Here is a 22,648-nt window from a genome sequence, read left to right on the forward strand (position 1 = left end):
ATGCACCTATTGCTCTCAGAGTCAAGGAAATAGTTACATTACTCATCTGTGTCAGCCTTAGAGTTGGGAGAACGCAAGTGCAAACCCCAGGAAATCCATGCTCAGGGCTCTCTCTCCACTCCCTGCATTTGCTCTCACATAATCCCAGACTCACTAAGATATTCATTGAGCAAATACGAAGCCCTCATGTTGTGTCAGACCCTGTAGGAGCTGTGGGAGAGGGAGCAGAGCATATGAAGATGGGGAAGATCAGGCACTGCCTTCAAAAGAACTTACAATCCGGAAAGGAAGCTACCACTGTACACAAACCATTTGAGTTCAGTGCAAGAGGCGCACAACTTGAACAGCTTTTGGAGTTCAGGAAAAGAGTTCTGTCACAGCGAGGATGCTGCCAGGTGTTTCTCCATTTCCTGCCAGGAGCTTTGCAGTGACAGGTGCACACAACCATCTGTGCTGACAATGCCAGCTCAGGTGGCCTCTCGTGCAAATATTTGCTTTCCCATTAATCCAATTTGGAGAGGCAACAGAAAAGACTTAAAGGCTGCTTCTCCATGTCACATGGAGACCAGAAGACAACCTGCATTCGTACAGACAGGAGTGCCGCCTGAGAACCCCGGGGAGTCATGAAGGCCGTTCATGGGAATCGCAACGTCTACCGTGATGCGTGAGACTGCAAGCTGAGGAGCCTTTGGCAGCGCAGAGTTTCCTAACGGGAGACTCTTCTGTCTTTATTCCTCAGCAGGAATGCAGTTTATGAAAACCCTACAAATTGCAGCATTAAGCTTGCCCTCATATGGAGTGTGTGTTATACCAACTACTCTTCATAAGACAATATTACGTGATGACTGCAGATCACTGCCCACCCCACTCATCACCACGCATTTACAGAGGCTCAGCTTTCATTGGATGGAGTACACTGAATAATAATAATAATAATAACAATAACAATAACAAATGAATTTGTTAATTTTACTTTACAATATAGGAGTTTACTGTGAGTAAATTGTGAAATGAATCCTGTATTCTCATTACTGTCAGCTACCAAGCTGAAGATGATTTTCTGCAGAAGACAAATACAAACATGATCACTAGCTCCATACACTGATTCATTACAGAAATAAACCTTTTCCTGTTTATAACAGGGGTTGGCATACTTTTTCTTAAAGGGCAAGACAGTAAACATTTTCAGCTTGCAGATGTATAGTCTGTTTCAGCTACTCACCTTGGCCATTGTGGCCCCAAAGCAGCCGCAGGCAATCTGACAAACAGGCATGGCTGTGCTGCGATAAAGCTTTATTTACAAAAACAAACATCTGGTCTGGGGACCACAGTTTGCCAACTCCTGGTTTAAATAGTTGTTGACCTTAAAAAAAATTAGCTTATTTCATATAATATATTGTGAATTACGTGCAAATTAATTTCCTACTAATCCTATATTTTTAAAAGCCCTTTGGAAGTTGTATACCCTCTTTTCTAAGTGATACATTATTTATTGAATAGTTAATCACTTCTTGAGTTACTTCTGGTTGAAATATATATTATCTCACATGTGTGCCACGAGGCACACTATTACTTGAACTACCACTCCCTGGTGCCTATGTTTGATTCCCACAAATCTTTTTATAAATGTGATGTATAGCCTGCTTTCCCAGGGTACGCAGGTTAATTTGTAACAGGTGTAGGGCACCTATACAATGAATTCAGGTTTTGTGTCCTCAGGGCAAAAACATTCACTATCTGAAAGCTATTCGCCACCAAGAGGAGCTGGTGTGAACAGAGGCCCTTCTGGGCTGACGGTCAGGGCCCTGTCTTTGGAGAGGCGTCTGTGTGCGGAAGCCAGGGCTCTCTGGAGAGCAGTGGTAACCCGCTGGTTTGGGGCTGCAGCGCTCAGCATATCAGAAGGCCGTGGGCCAGAGGAACTCAAAGGTCACAACCAACTTGGGGACGCTTCCACTTCCAGGAGCCACTAAGGAGTGTTCGCCACCCACGGGGGTCACCCCGGGTGAAAGAATGTTTGTCTTGGATCTCATCCTTGAAAACTGTGTGTCACGCCTTGGAAGAGAAACCACACCAGGAACTGGTATATGGAGAACACACAGCCCCACTGGAATTTTTAGAGAGATGCTTAATCATCCTTCTCAGACTAAAAAAAAAAATAATACTTAGAGCAAAGATCAAGGCTTTTAGAGGCCTATGCCTGTAGATCTCTAATGATGTTCTCACTGTTTGGGTTCCGGAAGAAAAAGAAGACCTTGAGGTCTGTTTACAACCAGAAAGGACCTGCAGGTACCTGAGGAGGCTGACCTTGAGCTGTGAGCTCACGGACACAGGCCAAAGCTCACCGAAGAGCAGGTCTCTTGTAAACTAAGTGGTCACTATCTACTTCCCTCTGATGACGGCTCAGCGGGTTGCTGGGAACTGGAGGAGGAAAGGTTAAGACCCAATATTTATCTTAAAGGAATCTTAACAGACACGTGCAAGCAGGGCCGCGTGTAAGCGCAGACGCTGGAAACGCCGCAGGTGTTCTCTGGAAAATGTCACTGCCAAGTCCATATTTTAAGACAACTGAACACTATTGTCTGAATTACCAACAGTATTCATTATCTACTTTGCAAGCTTTGCACCGACGGTATCCTCTTTACACTCCTCCTAGTTAGAGACTCAGGAAAGCTGTTCTCTCTATGCCTCCGTTCCTTCCTGTATAAAGCGGATAATTCTACCTGCCTCCTGCTACTTCAGAGACGCGTGGAAGGGGGATAAGCAGTATCTGTAGGATGTGGGGCATTAACTGGAGATTAGTGCTGCTTGTGAGTCAGGAAGGGCTGCCCCAGTATGGGTGCAAGAGAGAGCCAACAGAAACACTGGCTCCTTAGAAGGGTCACAGCATCTGTGCTTACTGACTGCATCCTTGTGGAATTGTTTATAAACAGCGGCCTGTCAAGAATTCAATGTCAGCTTCAATGTCAGCACCCAGTGTCAGCGTGGCTCTCTGATGCAGGTCAAAGCTCAAGTTCTCTGCAACAAATACATGCTGCACATTCCCGCTCAGATGCCATCCCTGCACAGACACGCTTCTCTTTTGTGCTTATTTTAGCTGTGTTGTCAGCTAACGAGATCCTTAAGGCTGAAACATCTGATGAGAAAGAATGCGTCAAGCTGAGCAATCCTTTGGCTCTTCTGGAGGCAGTGATAGGTCACAGGCAGGCTGAAGCACCAACGGGATGCCATAGTGATGACAATGGAGATGTCCTGTGACACGTCCCAAGACCAGACCATGACGCCAGTGCCGTGACCTGAAGCTAAGGTTCTGTGGAGGCTTGTGGGAGAGACTGTATTTATAGTAATAGACAAGCGAAGTTTCTCCGCCTGTTTCTCTGGGCCCCTCTCTTTCGTAAAGGCCGGCTGAAGGGCATGGAGGTACTCCATGGTAGCCAAAAAAATGGTTAAGGTGTTAGGGAAAACCTGGCTTCTGTTCTTTTTGCGTATTTTTTTGTGTAGGCTATAAGGATGTATAAGATACAACCCCTATCCTTACCGACAGCACAGTCTATTCAGAAGGAAAAGAGGGCACACAAAAGTCTCCATTAGGTTCAAACAAATGACAGTGATACTAAGATGCAAAATAGGATCAAGATGGGAAATTTCATATTCAATTCTAATACTTGTTGGAATAAAATAAAAGCCATGAGAGAATACAAATAAACACCCCAGGGCCAGACACTATTCTAATTACTTTAAATGTATCAACACTTGTAATTTCATAATAACTGTAGGAGTTAGGTACTATTAGCATCTCTATTTTAGAGAGAACAAAGCAAAACAGAGCAGAACCAAGGTGCAGAGAGGGTGTGAAGCTCAGGGGAGATCCCACAGCGTGCTGGGAGCATCTGGGACCAACCCAGGCTGGCCTCCTGAGGCTGCCCTCCTCCTGAGCTGTGTGCACCCTCCCCGGAGCGAGAAAGAAGGGGTTACGATTCCCCCTTGTGCAGGGAGGTGAGTTCTGTGTGATACACCACACACGAAGGATAATTAGCTAGTATTCTTGCTTATCACAAAGGACATTAGCAGATGCCAAGTAACTGGCAGGAGTTTCTTCACCACATCCGCCACTCTGCAATCTGTAGTTGCACACGGCTCAATGCTTAGCTCCTCGGACGCCATGACGTGACGAAGACAATGGCTTGGGGAATCACTGTGGCTCTGGGGGAGTCTGCAGGGCAATGCATTATGTTTGTGCGTGGGGAGGGTTCCAATGCGGGATGGAGCACACACCCTCAGCAAAACATTTTTCACGAATTCCTTCTCACTTCCTTCCAGAAAGTAAGCTGAGTGAAGAGTGTGGAATATACCAGCTGGGAAAACCCAGACCTAACCAAACAGCCACCCCTCTCAACCCCTCACGTTAATGAGGGAGCAGATCAACTTGTCAGATGCTCTAACTTGGGGGGTTGTACAGTTTGTGTTCTGACACGACTGACAAGCCCATTAGCGAAATGAAGAAGTAGCCTCACAGAGAAGTTGACAAGAGACATTCTGACAAAGAATCTTTTAGTTTGCCTGTGCAATTTCAGTCATTCATTCATCCAGTTACTGTATCCCAAATAAAAATAGGGAAAGGACAATAGCTTGAATTAGCAGGGGTGGGGAACGTCCAGCCCGCGGGCCGTATAAGGCCCTTGAAATCACTTGGTCTGACCCTGCCAAGGCAGTAGGGGTGAGTTAATTGAATGTTTGGGCAAATATTGCAGGCCAGTTTTTAAGTTGATAATTCTGTATGGCCATGAATGATGTTATAAATATCCAAATGGCACTTGGCAGAAAAAAGGTTCCCCACCCCTGAATTACAGTAAAGCATAGATAATATCACTGAAGGCGGAAAAAGGACTACAATTCTTACTTGTCATTGGGCCAGGATTAACGCTTTGTAGACTCTGGGATGCTCTGTCAAGGACAGCTGGTATGGCTGAAACAGAAAGAGAAGAAAACCATTAGTCATCTCTCCAAAATGGTCTGAGGTGACCCTGTTACCACCTCACTTTCAAATGACAAAAGGTGAGGTGGGCCAACCTCACCATCATCTTTTTCTTCCTTTTAAAATTAAAATGATACCTGCCTTCTAAGAAACCCCCATCAGTGTCAGAGCAAATGGAAACATTCTGCTCGTAGTCCCCTCTAGACTGGCAGGAACAATGAAAGAATTCTTCCTATATCATTTGAGTCTTGCTTATGAAAAGGAAGCATATCAATTCTTACATTTTTATAAAAGTTCCTTCAAAAAACCTTATTTGTAGCCATAAACACATGAGTGATCCTGGGAGCAGGGAAGGAATGAGGAGGAAGCAAAAGTTGGATGAGTGACACTGAACTTTATGATGTGAGATGGGCAGTGAGTCATCTATTATATAAGCAGCTATAATTTTATTGATACTAGTATTCGGTTGCACTCAAAACAGGAAAAATGGAAAATGATCAGGCGGTTGTCACTGGGCTGCTGAACTGGGTTGCTTTGCAAGCATCTCAACTACAAAGTACGCAATTGCTACCTGGTGAGGAAGGGGGTTCCTGCGGGGTTCCCCACCCCGATCACGTGATCTGGGGCTATTTTTAGAGAGGCAATGGGGTCCAGGCCCCCAACGAACAGGGAGCTTTAATCACAGCAGGGAAACAATGTGCTTTGGGCCTCAATAGAAACCAACAGTAACAATGCTAAGAAACCTTTCTCTAATACGAAAAAAGGAAGAAGAAGAAGAAAATGAAGATGCATGGGCAGTAAGCGAACCCACTCCCATCCCCCTAAATTTCAGAGCTGGGAGAACCCTGCCCACCTGCCCTGGTCCACATTTCAACCTGCTTTTTCACACCTCCCCACTGAGCTCAGCGGGCCTGGAGTTCATAATATAGAACCTCACGGATGACGTTAATATCCTCACCCGGCCAGCGTGGCTCAGTGGTTGAGCGTTGACCTATGAATCAGGAGGTCACGGTTAGATTCTTGGTCAGGGCACATGCCCAGGTTGAAGGCTCGATCCCCAGTATGGGGCGTGCAGGAGGCAGCTGATCAATGACTCTCTCATCATTGATGTTTCTATCTCTCTCTCTCTTTTCATCTCTGAAATCAATATAAATATATTTAAATAAAAGATCCTTTTGTTCAACACCACAGTCCTGGAAGTGTTTCTTTTTATTCTCTCTCAAAATTTTACTAGTAGCATCATATGTAGAAGCTAATTTATTTCCAAATGCAATAATGGATTATGACAAAGAGATAATCAATTACCCCCTGATTTTAACGTGACCAGAAAGGAAAATTATATCTTAGGACAAGTCCACTTGCTACCTTGTTACCCTGAGTTTAGTATGACCATTATCTAGAACCCACCCCCACCCCAAGTCCTTGCTAACATTGGAGAACACTTTTATTACCCCTTGGGCACTAGAACATAAAATATTTCTGGTCAAGGTTTGGCAACTGTAGACAACTTGCAACCATGAGTGGCCTGTATCACTGACAACTATGCGCTCCTTGAGAAAGTTCCAATGGCTCAAAGGAAGAGGAAAATTAAGTCAATCGTGGCATGGCACACAAGCGCATGTGTCATTTTGGTCAGAGTTATCCAGCAAGGGTGTCTCAGTTTTCAGCTGGAAACGGAGAAAACGAGCAGACACCAGTTTCCAGGCTCGGATCAGCGGTACGGCTGACAGATTTCTCCAGAATGGTGCCTGAAATGGAATGTGGGGGTCAGTTATGAGGCCCCGGGGGAGCGCGCAGAGCCAAGCCTCAGGCCTGGAAATGCTCGGGGAGCCGGCCGCTGGGCCCCTCGCGAGCCAGGAGTCTGCTTTCCTTGTAGACAGACATCTGGTGCGCTCCCCTTCTTGGTGTTGGTATTTGGTAACATTTTCATGAAGCAAAAATTCTCACTCAGCTAACACCCTGCACAATATGTGCCGAATAAAGACATGAAAGGAGCAGATGACTCCTGGGGAAGGAGCACAGACCTAGGCCAGCGCCGGGAAGGTACTGGTTACCAAAGTAAAGCATAATAAACACTCTTGTGCCATCTTAGCGATGGAGGTGTCGCGCCCAGCTGTCAGTTTTAGTGAGTGTCAACGCTGTCCTTAATATCTAGAAAGGCTGGGCAGTGAGGGAGACACTAATCAGGGGTGACAATAGACCGAAGATCCAATCCATTACAGAGGGGCTTTGAAATGTGGGTGCTATAAACAAGGTGGCTACAGCCCCTGGCCTCCGGGAGCCCAGTTTCTGGGCAGGGATCTTTAAAGGAAGGAGTGGTCCTGGACAAGCTTGAGGGGGGCTGAACTTGAGATAAACAGGCAGTGAAGAGGAAGAGAAAGGGAAGTTGGAGCCTAGGGAAGCACTGCACAAACGTAAGACGTAAGACGGCCAGGGTATGCGAGGGGCTTTGATCTGTCGGAGGGAGTGGAGTGTGGCTGATCTGGGATGTGTGGAGCAGGGGGAGAAGTCAGCGTAGTGGCGGAGCCATAACAGTGACAATGATAATGAAAATGACAAGACTCTCTAACATTTACTAAGCACTTAATATTTTGTCTATCCAGTATTCTGCAGGTGCTAACTCATTAAACCTTACATGTAGATACCGTTACTGTCCCCATTTTACAGAGAGAGAGAGACCAAGGTCCAGATATGCGCCCTAGTCGGGAAGTGGAGTACAAGGTCAGACATAACTGCTTTTCATTAAGGAGAAGAACAGAGGTGTCAACACCAGGCAGTGGGCGGTAAGCTAGCCTCTGTGCCACGTGACAGCAGGGGCCCAACGTCATCACAGCCGTGCTCAGAGGAGCGACCAGAATCGCAGGTTGGCTGAGCTGACATCAGTCCGAGGTAGGCCAGTCAGGAGCATAGGACTGAGACCAGAAGACCAGAGTACTGAGAGGTCAGGCTGAGGTGTGGGGAGGACAGAAGGGTCTCTCCCTTTATAATGTGGTTTTAGATGTTCTTAATACCTGCGAATTCATTCATTGAAGCAACAGAGTCAGAGTGATTTTGACAGTCCAAAGCTCAGATGGTGACTCACAGGCGGTGTGCTGGACCTGCCACCTCTTTCCAACTCTGCGTTCAGTGATGTCACGCCATTAACTTGAAATCAGCCATAGTGGGAATATTTACACCATAATAACTGGCAAATGCTACAAATCCAGGCTCTCCACCACTGAAGCCTGTGGAAATTCCACCTGCCCTTCAAGATCAGTTTGGGTGTCTTCTCCTCCATGAAGTATTTTTTATATTCTCCCAGTTGAAATCCATCTCTCAGAACACTTTTTTGTGCTTTGTGCTTTCAGAACACTTTTTCTTAATACCTGGACCCGGGCACATAGGATTCCTTGCCTAGTACCTTAGTTACCTGACTTGCCCAATGAATGATAAACTTGAAGTTTGAAGACAAAGACCATGTCTCATTCTCCTTTGGATGCACCATAGTATTCGCTCAGTCCCTTAAATATATGCTAAATGAATGCTAAATGCATATTCATAAAATTACTGAATATCTCACTAGGAAGTCTTTCAGGAAGAGCTGTGAGGCATCACTATTTTACTTATATAATTATTTTAAATTTATCATTTTGTGGCCTTTGGAGTCTCAACTTGCACAAAAGAAGATTCTAAAGTGCATCATCAGCTCCCTGACAAGTGTTCTCCTGGGACATGGATGCTCAAACTTGAGGCACAGGCAGCGTATTTTACCACATTTTCATGGTAGTTGGCCCCTTAAAAGTGTTTGGTGAAGGAAAGAAACAATGAAAATAAGATTGTTTTATTTCCTTACCCCCTTCCTGTCACCCAGAAGGATGCATCTGCCCGGTTCTGATCATAGCAGAGGGCCACCTTGTTGATTTTGAGGTATACCATCCTTGTTGCCATGTACTGGGCTGAGACTGGTAGTAGTGACTGGTAAGTCCTGTGAATTGGTTGCTTTGACCAATTCATGAGTCTCCTTGCTGAGACCGGGCAGTGTTTCAGAAGCACAGCGTGTCAAATGTGTCCTAAGAAAGCACACGCTTTGCCAGAGGTTTGGAGGTGTGTTTTCCCCTCCCCGGGCAAAGGCATCTTCTATAAACAGGTTGGTCTAGGCTCCTGCCACCCAGCCTCTCGTTTCTTCCCAAGCTCCACTCATCAATTCTCATGTAATGTTTCTTGAACAAAATCCTGTTCTCTTGGTAGGTAGGTACCTGCGAGCTAGAGAAAGTGACCCTCAGTCGAAGCTGCAGTGTGTGAGCAGCTCTGATGTGCCAGACGCTGTCCTAGATGCCAGGAACACAGAGGCAAAGAGAGGCCTTTCTGGGCCCACGTTCTGGGGCGTGTGCGGGCACCGTCAACAGATAAGCAAACAGGTAGCGCAGGTAGCAGAGGGGAGCAATAAGATGTGGGTGAGTGGCTACTGTGGCCCTGCAAGCAGAATGGAAAAATATAGGCCTGAAGGTGGGTTTGAGGAATAAGGAGGAGTCTAGTGTCGCAGGAGCGGAGTGGGGAAGGGGACAGGCAAAGGAGCTGAGATTGCAGAGGGCCAGGGCCGGGCCTGGCACAGTTTAGCCGGCCAGGGTAAGGCCCTGTGGAGTGTTTACCATGTCAGCTTCCATGAAAGGGACCCCATTGAGTTGCAGCTGCGATTGCTGCCAGACCTGTCCCATTGCAGCGTGTCCTTTCCACTTGAATCCTTCACTGTGGTCCATAGTTGGGAACTGGGAGGTGTTGGCACTGGGTCAGGAGGCTGTCTGGTGTATGGTTTTAATTCACTCATTACCTTGATTCCACTGTAGTTGGTCTAGGTCATAGAGGTCCATTTGTTGATTAAATACATATGTATTGAGCACCCATTATGTGCAAGGCACTACACCAGACACTGGGATATGGTGGTGAACAGACTAACACAGGCCCCAAGGCTCACTGCTCTCTATTCCCCTAAATGGACCCTCCGCCCCAGACCAATGTGTCTGCGAGCCATCGGGCACATTCCTGATTCTAGGTCTCTGCTCACCTATATCATTCTCTTTGCTGTCACCAGAATGGGGAGAAGACCAGAGGTTAATTTATGCCTATAGAGTGGGGATAACAGTTCAGAAAATAAAATAATGTACATACAGCGCTTAACAGCATGTTTGACGCAAAGTGTTTATTTGTGTGTGTGTGTGGTGTGTGTATATATATATATATATACTTTTTATTGTTGACGGTATTACAGATATCTCCCCTTTCCCCCCCTTACCCTCCTGCTCCCAGCCCTTACCCCCCCACCCCCAATGTCTTCACTACCCTATTGCCCATGTCCATGGGCTGATGCATAGTGTTTATGATCACAATGGTCTCTCAATTAGTGGCATTTATTATATCTGCCACTCAGCTTATAGTTACTAATGTCCTACGCTGTATTTTGCACTATTTTGTGTTTACTTTCTTGCCCCCACAATTAGATTACAAGCCCCTTGAGTGTAGGAACCATATTTTAACCTTTTTAAACCTGCACACAGTAGGCCCTTAATAAATATCTGTAGTATGAAGGCTAATCTGGCCTTTCAGACCAGCGGCCTCTCCTTTGGATTAGTTCCTATCTATGAGTTAACCAAGGGTCTCAGTGGAAGGTTATGTGTAATTACAGATGTATTTGTCACATCTGTATGTAATAAGAGAAAAAAGAGGACTTTGACACAGCTTCTCTCAGATACTTGACTCACAATTTTTAGATTCACTTTCTGAAGGCCAGTTTTGGAAAGAAATAGTTGAAACTCTGCTTTGTGGCTAGCGTGGGACCAGCTCCAGAAATCATTTTGCAGTGGAAAATGGAAGCTCTACCCAACAGTGAATGGAGATGGATAAGGTGACAAGCCACCATAGGCACATACCTTGGCAGCAAGGTACCCGGTGCTTATTTTTTTAAACTTTGTCCTTTTCGTTGGGCCTTCTGTAGCTTTTGGCTCCAGTGAGAAGAAACCTTTATGGATGCTGAAGCTTAACTCTAACTCTACATTCTGAGTTTCCAAAATGCACAATTAAAAGTACAGTCAAAACAGTCAATCAAATCACACAACATCCATTTAAAGTAGAAAATTATACCAGGTGTGAAAAAAACACATATGACATCTTTCTGGAAGGAGTATGTTTAAACTGAAAAGGAGCTATATTTCTTTGTAGCTATAGGGCAGGCATAGTCTCCCAGTCTAGAATATAGATTTTGCTTCCTGGCTTGAATTACGTTTACTGGGATGATGATATGACATAAAGAAAAAAAAATCACAAGCCTTATTGACAATCCATATGTGGCCACTGCGCTGGCACAGATGCCCGGGACAGTGAGTCTTTGTGTTGGCCTGGAGAGGCACCCTGCCCATAGGCTTTCTGGCGGGACGGGGACACTGTATGGCTTTAAGTGTTCCCTGATCGAATGTGGGAAAAGCAGCAGCCAGCCAAGTTCTGAACAGAGTTTTTATTGTGCGGAGGCCAGGAGGTGAGGGGGAGGGAGAGGGACAGGGCTCCCACACAACTCTGCCCTGCTCTGCTTTCTGGTAGATGTATGTTTAAAAGGCCAAGAAGGACACCTTTGGGGCAAAGGAAGATACCTGTGAGACTTTACATAGTTCAAGTTTAGGATCTGCAGTAAATGTGATTGATATTTAATTGGTATTAATTAATTTACATGTATATTTAGATTTAATGAACTTCCTAGCATCCGCTAAATGCAGCTGAAGAGCAAGCAAAATAATAGGTGTGATCATTTAGATCTCAACGGAGTCTTGTCTGCCATTAGCCCCTGCCCTGAACTAGAACTCTGAATGGCCTGGGTCTGTCTACAGGAGGAGCGTGCAGGGGAAAGGGATCTATAGAGGTCAGGAATTGTTGGGCCACCAACATCATTTCAAATGAAAACCACAATAGGTTCTGCGTAATTGGACATTTCTCTTTCTCAAGAATAACATTAAAAAACACTGAAAAACTCATCTGGAAAGTGAAGTCTATTTTTGGTTTCTTTGGAGTTGTTCTCCCAGAATCTTCTCTGCTATTCCCGGATCTTGTCAGCGCTGCCCAAATGGCTGCCTGCACTTTCTGGTTCCTTCTCTTCTGAATCCACTTCAGCTGTGTTTCTGATCCCTCCCCTCCACGAACTCTGCCTGATCAAATCCCATGGGCTCTTCCCCTTCCCTGTACTCCTCACTTTTTGATGTACTTGACCCAGTGGACCATTTCCTTTTTGAGACATGCTCCACCTCGCTTCCATGACGCCAAGTTGGCTTGGTTTCCCTTTCATTTCACAGGCTGTTCTTCCTTGTTCTCTTCTTCTGCTTGAGCCCTAAATATTGTAGTGTCACAGACTCTTCACTTCCCTAGTCTCATGGCTTAAAACATTACCTACATGCTGATGGCTCCACATTTCTACCTTCAGCCTCAGCCTCTTCAATGAACTGCAGTCTCTGTTCAGCCTCCTTGGCATCATCACTAAGTATCCTATCAGTGTCTCAGTCCTAACACAGAATTCTTGAGTAATCTCTGATCAAACCTGCTCCTGCTCAACTCTTTGCTATCTCTGTAAATTATTTCACCATCCACCCTGGTATTTAAGCCCCAAACCTCTAGGTTATCCTTGTGTCTTCACTTTCCTTAACTCCTCTTCTCCCCTTTAACCCATTGACAAGTATGTCCATTCCATCTCAATTCCCTTCTCTCCATTTCCTTTGCTATTATAATAGTCCAAGCCCCCAACACATCTTGCCTGAACTCTCAAATAGCTTCCTAATCTTTCCACTTGCACATTTGTCCCACTTCAATTAACTATTGAAACATTAAACAGGGTGACTTTTAAAAGCGTAAATCAGATGTTACTTCAATGATCTAAAATTCTCCAATGCTTCCTATGTGATCAGAATAAAGTCCAAACTCCTTATAATGGCCACCAAGATTGCTTCTACCTTCCCCTTCCTCTTTCCTAACAGAATCTTGATTCTGTCCAGGTAGCCACTCTTCTCTGGGCAGCTGATGTGCCTCAAGGAAAGGTGATCCAACCCCAGCTCCACGAGTAGGTATAATGGTATGGAGGGTTATTCCCTTCCTCTTCTGAAGTTCAAGGAACCCGGACTTATTTCACCCTAAGGCTATCTGCCATCACAAATGATAAGATTTCATTCTTTTTTATAGCCAAGTAATATTCCATTGTCTATATGTACCACAGCTTTCTTATCCAGAGAAAGGCAAATACCATATGATTCCACTTATATGTGGAATCTAAAGAACAAAAAAAAAAAAAATGAACAAAGTTGAAACAGACTCATATATTCAGAGAGAGAACTGGTGGTTGCCAGAGGGGAAGGGAGGCTGGGACACTGGGTGAAAGAGGTGAAGGGACTAAGAAGCACAAATTAGTAGTTGCCAGGTAGTCACCATGAAATAAGTAAAGCATAGGAATACAGTCAATAATATTGTGATAACTATGTATGGTGCCAGCTCAGTACTGGAAATATTGAGGGGAACACTTTGAAAAGTAAGCTGTATACCCCAAAATCAATACATCATTATCATCATCATCATAATCATCATCATCTATACTAATAAAAGGGTAATATGCTAATTAGACCGGGAGACCTTCCAGGAGACTGGCCAGGGAGGGCAGTTGGGGGCCATGAGGCCGGCAGGGGAGGGCAGTTGGGGTGATCAGGCCAGTGGGAGGGGGGGGGCGGCAGTTGGGGGCGAGCAGGCCAGCAGGCAGAGTGGTTAGGGGTGATCTGGCAGGCAGGCAGGTGAGCAGTTAGGAGCCAGCGGTCTCGGATTGCGAGAGGGTGCAGGCCAGGTTGAGGGACAACCCCCTCCCCCCCACATGCACGAATTTTGTGCACTGGGCCACTAGTCATCATCATAATAAAAACACCTGGAAAGCCTATGACAATTCTTTAAAATTAGCAACAAATAAATGGTTGCTAAGTTGCTTAGCTGGGCACAAAGGCAGTTAAAGCAGGAAGAATCTTTGAATGCAAATAGTTGGCAATCTAAAGAGCAGCTAGTATCTTTTCCCTATCCCACCACTATTTTCTTGGACTCAAAGACACAAATTTTTGGACTTGTCTATGATTCCCCTTTCCTACTAATTGTCAGAACATGTAATTGGCCGTTGCTTCATGGTAAGTGTTCCTTAGGCTCTGCCTTCTTCCTTTTCCCATCTAACGCTTCCCAAACAAGGGCCCTGTCTTCACCCAGGCCTTCCTCTGCCCTGAGCTAGGATCCCAGTCCATTCTCCTGCTGGATTAATCTTCCTAAATACCCTTTTCATTTGCTACTCCTCCACTTATGGACCCAAATGGCACCTCTCGCTTGCTGGATTAAGTCCATTCTTCAGCCCAACATTCACATCGCTCCTCCAGAAGGCACTGCTTCATTACTCCGACTTCTTTCCCACAACGTGTTAGTGTAAACCCATGCGTTAGACAAGACAGGGCACTTAGGATCCTCAGCCTGCGTCCTCTGTCTCCTTAATTTTTTTTCTTTTTCCTCTTCTGCTGAAAGTTCCCATCCTTTCTTCCCAAAGCAAACTATCCAACTCCCTGGACATCATCCCTCCTTCATAAAACCTTTCCCATCAGTGGCTCCATTCTGACAATTTTTGACATTTACCCCTCCTGGAGTTGGGCACTGAAGTTCTCCATCAGTCATTTTTCTTGGAAAGATTGCTGAGGAGGAACATGGAATGCAGACTATTTGTATACAGTTATTATCATTAGGCTGATCTCTCAAAACAGGAAAATGTGCCCGGAGTACGTGCTGTGAATGTGTAGCCAAACAGCGTTAGAGGACCCAGAGACTTCCAAAAAAGTCCTTGAAGTCACACTGGAATGCAGACTACGTGTAATGCTCACTTCCAATGATTAGGATCTACCCATAGCTTCCAGGAAATAATTCACATTGTTCTCTGTCCTTGAGCACTTTCTTACAGTTAGATTGGCACAAATAGGTATATTTTAGAAATATTACAATGTATAGTCAAGTAGCTTTCTTTAATTAAAACCCAGTAAGCATATGTTTATTTAAAATTTTTTCTACTTCTATAGTGTAGTTTTAGCGGGTAATCTACTCTGTTCCAGCTTTACCACAAAATCTATTTATTGTTCATAACTGGTGGCATGTAGTATAAAGGTAAGTGGATGACATGGCCATGTGGTGTAAAAATATCTTCTCTAAACCCATTTCTTGCTACTGAGAAATACTGAGATGAGAAACAGGTTATACATAGTCATTTCAGTCAGCGCATCTTTAAGTGAGCCCTGCCTACGTGCCCACGCCTAGCTCTCTGCTAGGTTCTGTGCACAAGGAAAAGTAGTTGAATACTTGGCTACTGGGATCTGAAGTCTCAGTCTAGGCAGGAAGCAAACCTAACAGACCGGATACCACCAGAGGCTCCTAAGGGCTAAAATGTTTAGAACTCATCGATGCATAAGGAGCTGGGGAAGTGGGAGGTGGACACAGTCAGGATTGACTTGATCATTTTAACGCAAGTGATAGGACTGCCACCGATTTTTCGGCTAGTAGAATGGAGGATGCAGTGGGGGAAACACCACGGTCCAGGGCAATGATGGCAGGCAAGACTGGCTTAGAGGAGATGGCTAGGGACAGCTCTGGCTGTGATGGGGGCTGTGTCCCGGAGGAGATGGTGGAAGAGTTGGACATTTAACGTGGAGCCAGATGGCCTCAAAGCACAGACATGAAGCACTTGGCAGTGGGAGCCACAGAGGCTCTTGAGCTGGAGCATGGCGGGACAAAGGGCTGTGTCAGGAAGCCGGGCTCTTCAGCTGCGTGCCTGAGGGGTTAGCAAATCCACCGGGCTCTTGCAGTGGCCCGGGAATGACCTCCGAGAACACTGAGCTCATACCCATTATTCTCTATGGTTCCTGCTTGTTCCGAAGACCTTGACAAAATAAGGCTTTCACCACATGACTTGACTTCGATGGGAAAGTTTCCTTTTCCATCCCCCGCCAAGTCTTCCAGGCCCATGCCCCTCGCTCCCTCCCTGCAGTGGCTGGAGACCTCCTCTTCAGAACCATCCTCACCACACAACCATTCAGTGATAAAACACACAAGAGAGAAGTATGGTAGCAACCATACTTAGGTAAAAACTGCTGTTTGAATTTTAACCCTGCTATTCTGGCTTCTGCACGCACTTGCTTGCTTGGACAATAGGGTGGTTACCTCAGCTTCCAGACTGAGACCTGGAGACACAGAGGTAATGTTCCTGTGCCTGTGGACCAGGACTACAGGAGATTGATTCCCACTGACTCAGTAGCTCCAGGAGTAGAAACTGTAGATAACCTTTAGAGATTACTGAGTCTGCTTGGTTCTGCTTCTGTAAAAACCTGCTTTCGCAAGATAGGGCCACATTCCAATAATGTCCAGCAGAGGCTGGGAACCCCCTGCAGGCTGTTCCCAGCATTTAGAATTTAGAACAAAGGAAACTTTTTGTGGTTTGGACCTTTAAAAGGACTGCCTACACCTGGGACGGCGCGGTCGTGAGGGGGGCCACCTGCGTGTGGTGCTCTCTCGGCCGTCCTGGCCAGTTCAATAAATCCTTGCCTGTTTTTTTAATCAATCAGCAGCCTCCGGTGGTCTTATTTTGACTCCTGGGTTCGACCCCACAACATTGAGATCATCACATTGCATCAGCTGGAACTTCAAACCCAGCAGGGCCCCCAAATTAACACAAATGTTTGCTTTGAACAGTTTTAACTTGAGAAACAAAAATAACATTTTAAACATTTCTATTAGATGTTCCCCACCTTGCTGCCAAGTGGGCTACATCAGAGCCCCCCGCCCCTGCAGCTGGAGTTCCTTCCAGGCCACGTGCAGAGGGTCCAGAAAATCCCAGACGCTGTCACTGAACAGAATAACCTGGTTCTGATCTGAAAGACTGGGTCTGGACATCTGAGCATAGGGCTACACTGATGGCGGAGCAAGCAGACGGCCCACATCTGGCCACCTGGCAGCATTTACTCACTTCCTCTTGGCAGAAACCACGGACCAAAAAGCCTCTGGCAAAAGGTTAAAGATGAAAAAATAAAATATTTGATTGAAATCATAGTATTCCAGGCTATCGTTACTGATACCTGAAAATTTATGAGGTGCTTATGACGGCAGAATAAAGAACTGTTCCTAATGAACAACTGATGAACAAAAATAGAGCCAGAGACATCGAAGCATCGAACAGACCATCAAACTTCAGAGGGGAGGCAGGGGAGGGGGGGTAAGAGATCAATCAAAGGACTTGTTTGCATGCATATAAGCATAACCTATAGATACAGACACTAGGGGGGTGAGGGCATGTGCTGGGAAGGAGCGGGTGGCCGGGGAAAGGTCGATGGGAAAATATTATGTGTAATACTTTAAACAATAAAGAATTAAAAAAAGAGAGAACTGTTCCTACTTATTCATTAAATCGGTAAATAATGATCGATAACATACTACACCTGCTGAATATCGAGCAGGACTAAAAGCCCTGAGGAAACATCGCTCAGAGTCCCTAAGGCACAGCCGGATGCTCTCTGGCTCCCCTGTCTCAACAGGACCAATCTGGTTAAAAGTGCCCACGACAGTATCTGTCTGGTGACTTTAAAAGTAATCCAGTATGTTTAGTGAGCAAAGAGATGAAACTGTGATGATGAAAAAACTACGAAATGAATTTGGAAGATAACCCAAATCTTAGTCAGTTAAATCTTCACCTACAGAACCCAGTAACAGTTTCTGGGGAATAGGCAATGCATTAACCCAAGCCAGCGATTTCAACCGGTGTGCTGCAAGAATTTTTAAATGATGCAATACCTGACTGTTGAGTCAGGGGCACTGACCTCTTTTCCCTTAGACTGTCAAATAAAAAAATGACAACAGCCAACATAACAATAGCCATCTGGTGTGAATGCCCTGTCTTGAACCATAAATATCTAGGTTATAGAATAGGGTTGCATCTTATTGGTCACATCCCATAAGAAGGTTGTGACTGATTGGTTAATTCTTGGTACCAGAAATACTTATATACAAGAATAGGCACCTGATTTTTTTTAAAAAGTCACGTTGGAACAAAAAGGGTAGGTAATCTCTATTATTATTATTATTTTTTTTGGTAAATCAATAAAAATTATACCTATTTTTTTGTCAAATCAGCAAAAAATATAACCTTTTTTTCTGGTGTGCTACAGAATTTTAGTAAATAGTTTATGTGTGCCATGAGATGAAAAAGGTTGAAAATTGATGACCTAAGTAAATGTCAGAAGTGACAGCATTATGTCTCAATGCATGTTACTAACAATGAAAGGTTTGCGTTTACTTGGTGGGTTACTTATACATCCTTTACTCATTTCTCAGTTAATAGCTGCACATCAGTGTGTGTGCACAAAAATATCCTTATTTTCTCTTTAGCCCTTTTTTTTTGCTGTGCAGTTTAAGAAACTTTAAGAGCATATTCTTACAAACTCCCCAGGTGTAGATTTCATGTGAAGCAGGTAATGAATTTTCTGCGAAGCCATCATTCGGGCTGCAGAAAATGCCACATTATTGCACTTCTCTAAAATTGATTTTGTCCGAGGTTGACAGCCAAGTTGGTGGGGTATTCAATTTCAGCTGTTTCTGTAGGAAATAAAGCTATTTCCTTTTCTTGGGTTGCGGGAGGGTCTTTGGAGTTCTTACACAGAGACAAATATCTACGCTGGACGCCCCCCACCCTGAAAATATCCATGGTCTCTCTTCTCCTTAAGTCCCAACTGTCCTTAACTCCAAAGATGCTCACCTCCCTCCCCAATATCTATAAACAAACTTAGGGAGAGAAGTCCAGTCCTAGACCTGCCAATCCCCTGGAGCCAAGGGGATAAGCTACTTGGCTCCCTTTGGGAAGAAAACACAAGTGAATGCAACAATCAATGCTCCAGCTACTCTGAGATGTTACGTGGCTCCTGTTCACCTCCCATTCCTACCAAATGACTCAGAAGAGTTGAAAGACAGCATTTTTTAGTCATCATTTCCTTAGAACTGTGACCTAGAATAGAGCAGTCATTTGTATTACGTGCAAAAGAACATTCTCTATAGAGCTGGCTCCTCCAAGCAGTGTGTGGTCTGTTGGCCAGTGGCTTTAGCATCTCTGGGGGCTTCTGAAATGCAGATGCTCAGGCCCCACCCCAGGACATCAGAAGAAGAGCCACCTGCCTTTTAATAAGCTCCCCAGGTGGTTTACCTTTAAGTTTGAGAAGCACTTCTCCGGGTGGCTTTTCCTCTCTTTTTTTTTTCTTTCCCACTTTTCAAACACCAGGCATCATGATCCTTGCATTTCTCATGGACCCAGAAAAAATACCTTCCAAATGAGTAATGAAGATTAAGCTTTTAAACGGGGGTTCTTTCTGTTCTGCAACCCTTGGATGAAAAACTGTCACAACATCTGGGATGTGGTAACCAAGAGACGTCCCCAGTGGGAAACAAGTCCACATTTTTCTTCTGGAGGGAACAAGGCACAGTCACACTCTGGTTCTACGTTTACACTGCTAATTTCTAAATTGTGCATGGAGGGACTTCTGAGCCGGGATCACGGAGCTGTAATTTGAGAAATGAAAGGCCAGCATTTGGCCCAGCTCCCAAACACAGCTTACTGACTGCTTACAACAGACAGCAAGAAAAAGTCCTCTGAGCCAGGGTACAAGTACTTTTCAAAAGTCATTAGACTTGCGAAAATTCTAGTTGGCCTATAAAATTTGCACTTGGCTGAACCATTTACACTCTGCAGTGCCAATTTATTTTCCAACCAGATATCCCCAGTGTCCCCAACTTTAATAAGCCAAGAATCAGGAATATTTGCTGGTTATAAATACCCAGTTTTCCCCCACTTCCATCTCCAGGGAAGACTATTAGAGAAGAAAGACAGATTAAGTTAACTGTTTGAAAAAGTCTTTTACACGTTTTATGGCATTTAGGTACATCATTCACTCATGTGTTCACTCATTTCCATTCTCCCTCCCCCCCATATAAGTAGCTGTTTTTAAGGCAATTTTATGTCTTCAAGATAATGTTAAAATCAGATACCTGAAATAATTTACAAGTGATATTTCCTGTTTTTGAAATGATGCTTTACAAATTCCATAGCTTCCCACCTTGGTGCCTGGTACAGAGTGTTACCAAGAAAGACTTGGTTTATTCATTTCTTTTTAAAAAAAATAATATATTTTTATTGATTTCAGACAGGAAGGGAGAGGGAGAGATAGAAACATCAGTGATGAGAATCATTGATTCTCTGACCAGGAATCAAACTGTGATCTTCTGGTTTATAGGTCGACGCTCAATCACTGAGCCACTCAGTTTATTTCTTAAAAATAATTATCAAGTGGCTATTATGAGTTTAATCAGTTATCAAACACAGATTAAACAATAGAAGAGGTAAGGATTCTGAGGAGTAAACGTATAAGGTAAATCCCCAAGCTCAAGTCAGTTACAGCTCCACTGGAGAAGCCAGATAGGAACCCACACACAGTGAAGCAGCAGGGGTGCTGAGTCAGCATTAACAAAGCATGACTAGCTGGCCTGGGAGACTCACAGGGATAAAGGATGGCTAGGTAGGCATCAGAGGGAGAGGAATGCAGGGGCCACAGTCATAGATAATAGTATACACTTATTTTGACGGTGAAACAGCTCTATCTGAAAGAACTAGAAAAGGCAATACCTTCTCATTAGGAAGAGCAGTTTGGAAGTGATTCCCTGCATTTTTGAGTAAATGAGGCTTGGTTTGAAGAAGGTCTAGATCCCAATCCCACATAGATGCTGGATAGAAGGAGGTTTTTGGACTGGGCGCCTTTATAGATGACACTGTTTGTGAGGCTCAGGACCCTGGAGTCAGAGGGAAACCGCCCCAGGAAGGTGCAGATTTCAATCTTAGAGCAAGTGTAGTTCTAATTTAATCCAGGAAGGACAAACAGCTTCCTAAATCTTCATTCAATCAAATGGCTTGAGCTGAAATTCCTTTGCACAGCCAAAAGTTTCAAAATACTTTTAAAAACCTAAAAAAATAAACAACCACCACCAGTAAGTTAATACCAGCAAAGTATTTGAGCAAAAATGTCACCACCTCAGAGATGTCCTGGTTCAGAACCCAGAACCCGGTAGTGAGCAAATGCAGTCCTCAGTCTGGTCCTCCCATTGCCCATCACCATTCCCAACAGCTAACACTGCCTGACTCGCCACCTGCCCTGCACGAGATTAAAGCCACTGCACTCCACACTCTTGGCCTCTAGCCAAGGAACTTGTGTTGTTGTTATTGTTTTTTGCACTTCCCAAAATAAAAATGCTAGAAGAGAGTTTTATCTTTATCTATGGGGCTGTGTCTTGTAAAGGAATCAAAGAACAGTTGTAAATTTTTCATATGAATCTTCCATGTGTGGCAAATCACTTAATGTGAAAATTGTTAATGCCACAACAAAAGTAAATGGCTTTCCCAACAGGATTACTGGCAGAACATTTATGAGAAATATTATGCCTGTAACTTTAGGTCAGACCAATGACATAGCCCATTTCCCCAAACAGAAATGCCCCTTTTTTGAGTTTCTGTAAATCGTAACACTATGGAAGAGCCATCCTGATGCCTTCACCCCTGAACTTTCTTGTAAGGGGATTTCGAGACATTCATTCATTGTCGAGGCAGAAGAGCTAACTCTGTATGTATGTGTTACTCATTTTCTTTTTTGAAAATAAATACTTAAATACCTAAATTGGGTGATTTTCAGTCAGTCCACTCTTTCTCCGGCAGATAAGCTATTAATGTTGATTTATTTATGGTCCCAAATGAAAGTATTTAGGCTACAAAAACCAGTACAGAAGTCGGGTAAGTACCAATCACTTTTGTTCTTTTAAAATAATGCGCACGGCTTCTCCAGCTGTGGACTGAGGCTGGCCCGCATCCATCTTTTCAAGTTTCCCACCATAAGCAACTTTGGAGGTAGTACGACTAGATATGATGGCATTGCATTTAGTATGAGAAATATTCCCAGACTGGAGTTTCAAGGTACTACAATGTGAAAAGCATAGTTCTACCTTCTTGAAAAATCTGCCTATATAGTAAGAGTTTCCTGCTGCTGCAAAAAAAAAAAAAAAAAAATGACACCATTAAAATAGTCCTTGTCCTGGTGAAAAGTCCATATTAAATCAAAATAGTTCTCCAAAATAAACTTTGAAATGAAGAATTGCGATGTCAGCCTATCAGAGGCACATTATGTTCCTTCTCTTGCTTGTGTTCTTTATTTCTGAGAAGATAGGCAGGGAAAAAGATTTTTAAAATTACAACAACTGTTAAAACTTCTTATCTGCATTGCTATGGACCGGTCTATGAGTCAGAAGGCTACTCGTCTGAAAGGTGAGGTTGCATTTGAACACACGTGGTATAGATATATTAAGATGACCTGTCCCTTCTGTCTCTCCCTCTTTTCCTTCCTCCCTGTGGTTTCTTTCTTCTTCACAGGGGTCAGACCTATGTTCTCCCTGACAGATCTCCTCTGGTTCCTTCCCCATTCCTCCTCACAGGCATTTCCTCTAATATACACCCTGCACGTCTACTCTCCCAGTAAATCTCTTACCAGGTCTGCATCTCAGAACACCCAGGCTGCCATAGCAGCCGAACCCTGCGTC

General features: G+C 44.4%; 1 protein-coding gene across 3 annotated transcripts in view; it reads right to left on the reverse strand.

Annotated features, from left to right (window-relative positions):
- The window catches only part of GHR (growth hormone receptor), a 210,738-nt gene that overhangs the window by 50,751 nt on the left and 137,339 nt on the right, over positions 1-22,648 (reverse strand). For all 3 annotated transcript variants that reach the window (XM_079791668.1, XM_079791669.1, XM_079791670.1), the window contains exon 3: positions 4,898-4,963. In XM_079791668.1, the coding sequence (XP_079647794.1) occupies positions 4,898-4,963 (66 nt within the window). The remainder of the gene's footprint in view (positions 1-4,897; positions 4,964-22,648) is intronic.

Source organism: Cnephaeus nilssonii (assembly GCF_951640355.1).
Source record: "Cnephaeus nilssonii genome assembly, chromosome: 2".
Taxonomy (NCBI): domain Eukaryota; kingdom Metazoa; phylum Chordata; class Mammalia; order Chiroptera; family Vespertilionidae; genus Cnephaeus; species Cnephaeus nilssonii.